Consider the following 12,021-nt stretch of genomic DNA (forward strand, 5'->3'; position numbering starts at 1 on the left):
TTGAGTTTGCTATGGAGTTTGGAGAATGTATTGGTGAATATCTTAGGATCGAGTTGGTCAAATTGGCTCCTAGAACAATTCTTAGCCTCCAGCGGCCGAAGTTAATTTCGTCATAAAAGAGAATTAATCCTCCTTCTTGGATTATTTTTGCAATTTGGTAAGGTTTAAAGTAAATTTTTGCTGAATAAAATTTATTTTAAACCCAAAATTAACTCATGCTCCTCCCAAAAGGCTCATATACTCAAAAAAGTAGTTATTCTTTACACTGGGCTGTAACTCTAGGAACTATTCCCTAGTTACGAAACTGGACCCAAACCTCTTATAAAAAAATGTGTCTGGAAGATTTTGGATATTAGTACCTCGTCTTGTCCTTTTTGGAGCAAAAACAAAAAAATAAATAATCTGCAAATAAATCATATAATGCTAATGTTTTTAGTTTTTCGTAATGGATTTTTAATGATGATTTTTTTTCAGATTTATGATGGCACAGATGATTTAGCTCCCAGTATCAATGAGTTCACAGGGTCACTTGGCAATTTTGCTGTTGGATCTACCGGGAACAATATGTATATAACCTTCAGATCAGACTACATAAATGTTAGATCAGGTTTTCGAGCAACATGGACAACGGTTAGTTAGAGGCTTCAGTTTTGGTAAAGCCGTGAACCCTTCCTCACAGGAAAAACTTACGATTTCCCTTATGAGTGTTTCCTATAAGTAAAAATTAACAAAATGAGTAAAAAATGAAACGCATTGTAAGAAATTTTAAGTAATTTTTACATTAAAGCCAAAGTATGGCATAAATCTTGCTTATACAAATCCGTTTTGCCATGAATTGTTATGAAAACGTTGAAGTCCCAATTTACAATATCAAAAGTACTTCACCACTTTAACACTTCTAGTGTTGACACTTCTAGTGTCAAGAGGAAGGGTTCTCTATGTCCTTCCTCTTGCTTTGAATATCTTTGAAATCGTTTATCATATAAGTTACGGTAATCTCCTCAATATACTTTCAAAAAATCGACAAGATTGTTCTTAGATAAGATGCTGGTAACCTATATGACACTGCAGTAGGAATTGAGACGATGGCCTAGTTTGGTAATGAAGCCTTGTAGCAATCCTTTTACAAATTTTGAATGTTTTTTTTTTAATTATCTAAATATACACCCACTTTGTAACAGGCTTTTAACATAAACATATATTCGCGGGATACAAAAATAGAATTTAGATAAATTGATCTGAAGGTTATGCTACAAATTGGATAGTTATATTAGTCATAGTTCCTGGAGCTCCCCAAGGACAAGCTTTTAACCAGCTGTCAAATATTGCATCCGTCAAGAGATTAGCTCGTGGGGGTTTGTAAAGGTCAAAACCCTTTGATTCACACCTAGTTGGATTGAGGAGTAAACTCTCCAAAATATCAAAGATAACTTATCGAAGGCATTTAAAAAGCTAAGCCAATATGCTAAACTTTCTTGAATTGAACTGGAAAATTCTAAGACCAATGTAAATTAAATTAATGTACTTAAAGTTTTTTTGCTATCTCAATCTTAAAATAGACTTTTTTTTCAATTTCGAGTTTTTCTAAGGTTTTTTTTCCCATCTGCGAAATTTTTAGAACTATCATAGGAAAAGAAAAAGAAAGAGGAATATATGACTAGAATTTGGGCTAACAGCCAGTTTTGATCATGAAACTTCCAGAATCATGTCTCTTTTCTTTTTATATATGTATGGGTCTCGATCAGGGTTATGCTGTAAAGGGGACAGCTTTACCAGTAATGATTTCGGGACCTCCCCAAGGATAAGTTTCTACCCAACTGTTTAAATATCACATAAGACAAGAAGTTACCTTGTGGGTGTTTATAAAGATCAAACACAGGATTCAAGCCTAGTTGGATTGTGGGGTAAACTATCTGAGCTATCAGAGATAACTTGTCGGGGGCACATGAAAAACTAAGCCAATAGGCAAACGTTTGGGAACTGAAGTGGAAAATCCAAAGAGCAATGTAAATTACATCGATGTATTTAAAATTTGTTTCATTTTTCTCATCTCAATCTTAAATTAGACTTTTTCAATTTTGTGTTGTCTTCTCATGTTTTTTTTCTACCTGCAAAATTCTGAGCTCTCAACAGAGGGAAAAAATCTGAAAGGAGGTCAGACATTGACCAGTTGTCATTTATTCTATTTTTTCATATACAGAATCCATTTTAAATATATAACTGGACTTTGGGTTAACAGCCAGTTGTGACCACGAAATTTCCAGAATCGGATGTCTTTTCTGTTTATGTATGTATGGATGTCGATCAGGGCTATACAATAATGTGGATAGTTTTATCAGTAATAGTTTCTGGAGTTCCCCAAGGACAAGCTTCTAATTAGTTATTAAAATATTGCATGCGTTAAGAGTTTACCTCGTGGGTGTTTTTAAACATCAAACACATGATTCAAGCCTAGTTGGATTGTGGAGTAAACTGTCCAAGTTATCAGAGATAACTTGTCGGTTGCACTTGCAAAACTAAGCCTATATGCTAAAATTTGAAGTGGAAATTGCTAAGAGCAATGTAAATTACATTGAAGTATTTAACATTTGATTTTTTTTTCTCTTCTCAATCCTAAATTATACTTCTTTCAATTTTATGTTTGTTTTCAGGGTTTTTTTTACCTGCAATATTTGGCGCTTTCATCATAGAAAAAGAAAATAAAAAGAGGCCTGACTATCTCAATCTTTTATAATTTTTTCTATTCGTTCATATGAAAAAATCCATTCTAAACTATAACTTGACTGTGGGTTAACAGCCAGTTTTGACCCCGAAATTTCTAGAATCGGGTATCTTCGTTTTTTATGTGTCCATCACCATTATTTATAGGCCAAGCAGTGACATCTTCCCTCAAAATGCTCGAAAATGACAAACAAAATAAGATATATACAAAACGTTCATGTCCTCATAAGAAAATTAGCTGTACCTCCGCAACCAATCTCATGTATTGATGGTTTATTCTGCCATTTTAACTACATTGATTTTTAACGACAAAAAACTAGTGTTGCACGGCCAACAAGATATGTACTTCTTGATGAAACATTAGCAGAATTTTGGACAAATAATACCGCGGTGACAGCGAATGCCAACCTTTCCCCCTCTAATTAGTCCCAATAGGAAGATTTGAGCATTCAAAGTATGTTCTGAATGAAATTAGAATCTGAAAGATGATTTGGTCAAAATCAGGTAATGTGGTAAAGTGGTTTTATGGTTTTAGGGTGAGGTTGTTGTAGAACCCTTTATTTCTGCTTTTATAGGGGAGATAAACTATGGCCCTAAGGTAATTAAACTTTCTTAGCGTGCCTTAGGCTATGACCTGAGGCGTACCAGCTGGAAATATTCGAGGGACTAAATGCAGACTGTGGAGAGGTTGGCTTTAATACAATACTTTTATTCAGATAACATACACTAGTACAAGGATTGATAATAGATATATATTCCGCTGGGACTGGTTGTCCCATGGAGACCAGAGGTATCATAAATCTACAATAATAAATAATACATTAGGATACTTAGACACTTACAATAATCCGACAATATTCCAAGGTATTTCTGAATCAACGGACCAGAGGTCGGTCCAGCATAAGATTAGTATCTCTACGCCCCTTTCCGTAAAATGTATCTTTTATGCATTTCCTCAAACACACCTTATCGGGACCCACTGACGCACATAGCTAGGAAGTGTTAATTTCTCAATTTCCTATTAAGCATACACCTGGCAGGGTACGTTCCTTATCTTAATAAACAGTGGTATTTCTAAACTTTTGTATTTGCGTCTTAATATTTTACTAAATTCCAAATTGACTTATTTAGAAAGCCTCAAAACAATACTCCCTATTTTGAGAAGAGTTGCCCTCAACTCTAAATATTTTACTTTTAAAACAACTTAATTTTGTACATAGTTTTTATACTGCCATTTTTGGGTCATTATGTGCATATACCCTCGATGGGTTTCTTTAGGGTCATGTTTATGGCCAAATATATGCCATGTCCTTTGTTCCAAGGGTATCATTTTTTGGAATTTATCCTTGTTTCTCTTTTTTTCTGTCTTTAAGATTGTAAAATTCTCTTTTCACCCTCATCCTTATATGCATCTTCTGTTTTAGTTTGAGCCTCAGTGGCTTAAGCATTATATTAGTGGTTCTGCTTAAATTAGATTTCAAGTTATATTAGAAACTATTTGATTAATTGAGTTTAAATTTAATTCCCATTAATAATTTGATTTATCTGGGTGATATGGTTGATTTACCGTTTAATTTCCGGAGCTAGAAATACCTTGGATAAATTATACATAACAATTTTGGTTTTTAAATTTTCACATATTTTTTTAGCTCAAAGAATTGTCATATTCTTTCAGTAATATCCGGCCAATTAGGCTATGAAGCACATTCTTTGATATTTTCTAGGGGAAACTTGAGTTTTGATTCTATCTCACTTTAGGATGAACTGGTAGCAATGTGCTGTAATACTGCATATAGTTTCCAAAATATTAGTTGACCAGCTATGGTTTGGTTTTTGATGGTATGAGTTGTTAGTATCAAAGTACAATTGAACTGGCTTTGAAATTTGCTACTTTCCAAAAATGTGTCAAAAAATGATTGAAAAAATTGATACGAAAGGATGTTACGAAAAATTTGATTTCCAAAAGAAACTAAGGCTGTATCTAAAATAAATATTCACATTAGAATACACATAAAGTATAAAGTGTTACATATATAGTAAACAGAAAAACTCAGTTTTGTATATATTACTGCATTCTCTTTTTTTTAAACGAAGGTTAATTACTTTATTACTTTCTCCTCTGTTTTCTCTAAACATACTAAAATAGAAACACTAATAGAAACACGACATACTAATGTCGCTTAAATAGAAACATTATGTTTCTTGCTGGCAATTTGTTTCATCATCCTCTTCAAATTTAACATAGAATTATTAATCACTTAACGGATTATTTCACAATAAAAATATTTATACGTTGACTCGAAGTCAATAATCTATATATTACATTAAATCACTAGTTCAAACTTAAAGTTATTTCTAAAAATAAAAAAATCATAGTATATACAAAAGCATTGTGTAATTAACTTACACGAGCATTGTGAGGTCACAAAACTTAGGAAGAACATTCAAATACTTGTTAAAACTTAAAACGTAAAAAAAATAAAACACGGTATAGACTAGCATTGGAATTAATTCCAATTAGTGTTTTATTAATTTCTTATAAAGTATTAATTTAGAATACTTCTTGAGTGATACAAAAAGTAAAATAAAAAAATACTCAACTTATTAATTCACTATATTTATATTGATAATTTAAAATGACTTCAGTTCTGTTTTTACATAACTTAATTGTTTAAACACGAACAATAATTATGTACCCTTACAATTTTTTAATCACTGCAATTTTTGTTCTTTTTACAAATTGTAAATAAGTCCTTCAATACTTTTATCTTATAAGTATTAACTTAAGTTAATTATTTATAAAAAAAATCAACTCTAACAAATAGATTTATCCACTATAACTGAGAACTGTGATTAACCTCTATACAAAGGCTTGACAATAGTTCATATAACATGACTTTGCTATTAAAATTATTCAAACTTGTGAGCTTTTTAATTCTTTTCAAATCTCAGGTGATTGAGACAGTTAAAACAAATGTATTTGTCTGTAATCTCTTTTTTCAGCTTTAATGTCCTTTTGGGACAAGCCTCCATTTATAGCTTAGATCTGATAAGCTCAAAATTTAGCTGTTCACCTTTTTGCCTGTTATGAAACTGTCAATCCTGCACTCTGAAGGTTTGCTTACCACAAGTTTCTTCCGGTATCACCATAAAACATACCCAGGTTCTCTTGTCTGACTGCTAATGCTGAAAGAACTGTTATGAGCCTGCACACAGCAATTAATTAGTTGTAGCCACACTTTTTGATTTGTGGCCATAGTTTTTCTCTTGGGCTATTCTATTATTAAACAAAGTGGGCTTTCTGTAGAAATTATACCTTGCCTTCATGGCATACGGTAATTTATTTTAAGAAACACAAGTGATCACGCTATTTTCACTTTAACTTCCCAACTTTTACTGGTCTTGCCTTTAGTTTCAACTTCAACTTAGGTCCTTTAGGCTATTACTGTACCTTTTTTTTGCCATGCTAATCAATTTCCCGAAAACAACTCTCACATAAAAGAGCATAATTTTTCCTATCTACTTGGAGCATATCTCCAATATTTATATTAATCTCGGCCAGAGTTACACCACTGTCACAGTGGCTCCCTAGTATTAATGCTACTTATTTTGTACTTATTTAGTACACATATTTCGCACTAGCCTCGTTTGATGATCTTAATATGCACGTATAACAAAGTCTAACTGACTCCATTCAATTTTTTTTCCTTTAATTTTGTCTGGCTGTATTTTCAACTTGAACACTTCTTTTTCCTTTCTTTTATTATTTACTTCATTGAAGCTTAAGGGTTTTTTTCAAGTCTTTTCCAGCTTTTTCAGTACAATAGGTCTTTTCTACGCCTATATTTATATGTTTCCTTTTTTATTCAATAGCTTTTACAATTTTGTTATGACGATTTCCATTTGGTCAATTTCGTTATCTCCATATTTTTAAGCGGGGGGGTTGTCTTTTGTCGCAACATGTATTTTTTTTTTAAATTATATAAATTTCTCTCTCTAAAGGTGTTTGTGTTGTAAAAGTACTGTATTCTTCAGTTGATTTTTAGTGTAATTTTAGTTAAGTTTTTGCGCCGAATTTTCTAGCCCTCATTTCTTCATAATAATGCAATTTTTACGATATACTGATTTCCGCAGAAATGTGTGGTTTTCACTGCAGACATATTTTTTTTGTCTATGGTACCTCACGAACAAAATAGAAAATATGTTTATTTCGTGCCTGGCGTGTTTTGCGATAGGGGTTATCAGTGCCTATTACGGTTTCCCTATAATCTCTTATATTATTCACGACTGGTATTTATCCTCAGTTTAATTTTTGCCTTAGTTTTATATAGTAATTGAGTGTGATTGTGCCCTCTCATTCCTTTGTTAGGATTGGTACTTGTATGATTGTGATAAAGAGATTCGGTTTATTTGAATTTCCGAACCTCCTACCACAGTCACACCTATCCCTTCCAAAATATCTACCGTGATATTTTGACTATTTTGTTGACTCAAAGGCTGGTTTGATCCAAATTTCTTATATAAATTTGGTATTGGTGAATCCCCAACTGATAAGACCATAAGTAGTTTTAATATTTTAATACTTATAATCGTATCATTTGTGCCTTTCACCTGCAATTTCTTTCCCCTGTTTATTCCTGTGAATGGTTTGCTGTGAATTTATTTAATATGTAAGACTATTTATACCCAGAAAGACCTTGGTTTTATATTGTGTTTTATAGTATAATTTTTTAATTGTGACAAATTTTCAGTAAGTATTCATTTATTATCTTCTACTATTTATAATAATATTACAGCCAGCTTATACATGTCCTGATTCATGTAAACTCTTGCTGGCCTTCCTTCAATTTGGACGTTATTAACATACCGTTTAAAGGGGAAAAATTTAGATATTTCCTTAGAGGCTCTTCACTCGTTTTCTTTTTCTCGGGTTATAATTACTTTATTTAAATACTAAACGACTGGGAGCAACACAAGTTCTCCCTTTTCCTGTTTCTTGATCTGAATTTTGGATTCCAAATTTTTGTTTCTCTTATGTATAATATTGACAGGGTTTTCCGTGGTCTCTATAATGTGGTTTACAAGGTTCCGAATTCGAGCGTGGTTTTGTTGCAACGTCAAATGTCTTTAGCCTCCGTTCCTTATGACGTTTAAACTTTTTCATTAGTGATTTAGCCACTTGTGCTGCTGAAGAAGGAACTTGCTGCTGTCCTTCTGGTTTCTTTACTTTTCTCCATAATCTTTCTCTTAAGGAGGTTATGTAACGCTGGCCCAGGTTTAGTTATATCTGTTTCTGTAGAAAAATTATCGGTTTCATATTCTGTTAGCTTGCGTCTGGTAGATGGTGTTTGTTCCAAAAGCCATTTTTGTGTTAAGACTGTCGGCAAGTCTAGCGTATGAAATTCAGACAATTCTTGGGTTTCTTTCAATTTTTCTTTTTCCTTGGACTTAACCTCTGGCTTATTATCTCTTAAGCCAGTAGGTGGTTTTTGAAATTCTTCTCTATTGTTTTCATCGGCAGTATCCGATGATAATTGAACATCTCCTCTCTTCTCTTGTTTTTTGTAGAAAGTTAGTAGGAAAGACTGGGCTAAATATTCCTTCCGCTTCTCCCAACTGTTTTGGTTGTTAAAAAGGTCATAGAATTCATATGGCTTTCTGATATATACTGGTGCTATTGTTTCATCTTTGTCTGAAGAAATGAACTCTAATTTCCATGATTTTGAGAAAAATTCTGTTTTATTCTAATATGGTGTACTATTTCTTCCTTTTCGTTATACTGATGCTTTAAAACATAGGTTAAGTTATTTGGTAGAATTTTTACAATTCTGTAAGGTCCATCCCACTTCGGTTTTAACTTTTTTGTCTCTTCCCGGTTGATTTTGAGTAAATAGACCAAGTCTCCTAAACAATAATTAGTCTGATTTTGGCTTTTTTTGTCATATTTTTCTTTTTGTTCTGTCTTCGCATCTTTCAAATTGTCTTTAACCTGTTCCATAGCTTTTTCCTTCGCATAACCATTTGTTGTTTATATTGGTCAAGATTGTAATACATTCTATCATTTTGTATTTCATCCATACAAATTCTAGGATCTCTTAGATGTTGTAACAAAAATGCCGTTTCTTTTAAAGAACGTGAAAAAGCCGTATTCACTGCAAAAACTTTGAATGCTATGTGGTCGTCCCAATTCTCATTTTCCTGCCTAGCCTGTATCCCCAGCATGTAAGCTAATTCTCTATGTTTTCGTTCAACTTTTCCATTAGCTGACGCCATGTAAGATAGGTAAACCAGCGCTTTATGCCTAAATATTCCGTGTTTTCGTCTAATAATTTGGCTCTTAGGCTCGGTCCATTGTCACTAATTAAAATTCGAGGGAAAAGTCCGTGTTCCAAAAATAGCCAGTTGGCTTAAAATTTCACATTGGTTTTCGCCTTTTCGTTTTTAATTGGGAAAGCGTATAAATATGAATTGAAGTGGTCAAATATGGTTAGTACCCACCGATTTCCTTTCCTAGAAACTGGTAAACTTTCTCTTGCCCCCCAAATGTCTATAGAAATTAATTCTCCAACCCTGAAAGGGTGGGGTTTTGACCTAATTCGGCCCTAAGGATCTTTCGTGGTGACTTCTGTTTGGCACACTCTTGGCAGCCTTGTATGAAAGTTTTTACTTTTGAGTACAGTTTTGGAAAATAAAATTTCTTTTATTCTCCCAATAGTTTTCGCTTATCCCATGTGATAGCCAGTAGTTGCATGTGCTATCGGTAAAATTTCTCCTTCCAGTGATTTTGGAGTTGCTGGAATAATTTTTAAGTCATTTTTTATATATTCTTGTGGTGCTCTGTAATATATTATCAAAAGATTTTTACTTTCATCCAAATCAAAATTATCTAAGTCCTTCAAAAAATAATTAAAGTGTTCCGGCAGTTCTGTTCCTTTAAATAAAAAGAATTTCATGGCTGAACAAAAATCATCTTTATCTTGATGATTCGAAATATTTCCATTAGATAGTATTTCTACCCAGCCCAGTTTGTCTTGGATGGTTGTTAACAAAGTTCCTTCTGTATCTTGATTTCGTGACAAATAGTCTGGTAAAATGTTTGTACGACCCTTTATATATATTGGGGTAAATAAATATGCTTGCAGACGTAGTATCCATCGTGCCAGCCGCGCTGAAGTATTTTGCATCGTATGTATTCAAATTAGTGATTTTTGGTCTTCGCGTAAAATGAATTTTTTCCAAGCAAACATTAGCGAAACTATTCTGTAAAAACTAGAAATGCTAGGCATTATCTTTCAACCGTTGAATATTTTCTTTCTGCCTCTGTCAGCGACCTGCTGGCGTATTGGACTATTGATTCTACCCCTTCAGAATTACATTTAATAATATGGCACCAATTCCGTGCCCCGAAGCTTCTGTTTCTAAACAGAAGTCTTTTGACAAATCTGGTAGTTTAAGTATTGGCGCCTTTAATAATTGCCTTTTTATTTCATACAGCACTTGTATTGCGTCCGATGGATATTGGAATTTGTCCGATTTTTTTCAAAAGATTAGTCAAGGGTTGGGCTATTGTCGCATAATTTTTAATATATTGTTGGAAATAACTTAACAAACCACAAACTTATCTGCAGCTTTTTTGATCTTTTGGGGGTTGTAATTTTTCTATGACCGTAAGTTTTTCTTGATTTGGTGAAATAGTACCTTGGTTTATCAGATGACCAAGAAAAACTAGTTTTGGTGCTATTATTTTTAGATTTTCTGGTTTTAATTTTAAGCATGCTTTTTCAAATTTTTCCAGTATTTTTCTAAGTCCAACTAAATGGATTTCCACGTTTTCAGTAAACAAAATTACATCATCTAATTAAGCCAAGGTATCTTTTTCCTTTCCGGTTCGTTATCTTTTAAAACCAAATTCATTAGTCGACTAAAACAGTTTGGAGTAAATTATAAGCCAAAAGGCATACGTTCAAATGTAAACGTTCTTCCATCATTTAAGATTACTGTTGCCTTGGGCTTTGTTTCTGGATCTATGGCTATTTGCCAATATCCTGCTATTAGGTCGAAACTAGCGTAGTATTTTGAACCTTCCAGCGAATCTAATATCGTATCAATTTCTGGTAATTTCATAACATCTTTTACCGTGACTGCATTTAGCGCTCTAAAATATATGCATAATCTCCAGGTATTGTCTTTTTTCTGACTATTACTAGTGGAAAACACCAATCGCTAACACTCTTGTTAATGATACCTTGTTCTTCCATTTCCTTTATTTGGTTGTCCAGCCATGGTTTAAAATGATGAGGTGTTTTATACGGTTATTTTTTTTATTGGAGGACCCTGTGTTGGTATTTTGTGCGTGATTAAGAGAGTTAAACCGTAATCCGCTTTGTGTCTTACGAATGTCCACCTAAAATCCCAAAGAATATTTCCCACCCGAGTCTTTATATTTTCTAGTAAATGTTCTAAACCAAATTGTTGCAAAAAGTCTGTTTTTGTCATTCCATACTTTTCTTGCGGTTGCGGTTTCGACGACATTTGTTCGTGGCTAGTGAAATTTACGCTTAATTCTTGGCTGCTTAAGAGATGTTGTTTCTCAATTTGAAATCTCTTCCACCGATCCAACTGCTATCTGGTTCAGTTTTACTTTGTTATTACTTAGATTTGATAATTTTAAATATGTAATACCATTTTCAATTTTAATAACTTGATTTTCAACGAAAATTGTGGGGTATTCTTCGAAGATGTATCCCCCTATCATGGTATCCATTGTTTTAACCTTTCCTTCTTTTGTATTTAATATCGTTAGCACTTGAGTTGTTGTTCCCCCTTCTATTGTGATTTTCCTTTTATTTTTAAGTTATAATCCGAATCGTCACTCTCTTTATCTGTTGTTACGCAAATTTGCCTATCAGTTTCATTTAGATGCCTTAAGGTTATTGTATTAGTTGTGGGTTCCCATAAGATCCCATATGTCCTGATTGTGTATACCCCTTAAGTAGAAGGAAACTGAGTTGCTTAGATTTTATCATCACTACTGTCATTCTCTGATCCCCTGCGCTAAAGTTTAAAGATCATTCCGCCAAAACTCTCAATTTTTGGTCTTTCGCGGATGCAAGGGTATACTGGCATCTGCTTACGCGATTTTCTACACTAGGAGGAAACTTCTTAAAAACTTCCTCTCGAATTAATGATTTAGACGCACCCGTATCAAGTAAACATGGTAAATTTTGGAAAAACCCAAATTTAAAACAACGCAAAATCGGTAGATTATTATTATTTGCATCTGTATCACAACACTCTAAA

At 33.1% G+C, this 12,021-nt stretch overlaps 1 protein-coding gene across 2 annotated transcripts in view; it reads left to right on the top strand.

Moving 5' to 3' along the window:
• Positions 1 to 12,021, top strand: part of LOC148955008 (procollagen C-endopeptidase enhancer 2-like) — a 45,111-nt gene that overhangs the window by 12,393 nt on the left and 20,697 nt on the right. The window contains exon 3 of one of the 2 annotated variants that reach the window (XM_089108019.1): positions 475 to 630. In XM_089108019.1, coding sequence (XP_088964145.1) covers positions 475 to 630 — 156 coding nt within the window. Of the gene's footprint in view, positions 1 to 474; positions 1,284 to 12,021 lie in introns of those variants that run through there. The other variant, XM_089108018.1, reaches the window with a different exon arrangement.

This window comes from Artemia sp. Qi Xiang Cuo, chromosome 2 (assembly GCF_049724085.1).
Source record: "Artemia sp. Qi Xiang Cuo chromosome 2, ASM4972408v1, whole genome shotgun sequence".
Taxonomy (NCBI): Eukaryota; Metazoa; Arthropoda; class Branchiopoda; order Anostraca; family Artemiidae; genus Artemia; species Artemia sp. Qi Xiang Cuo.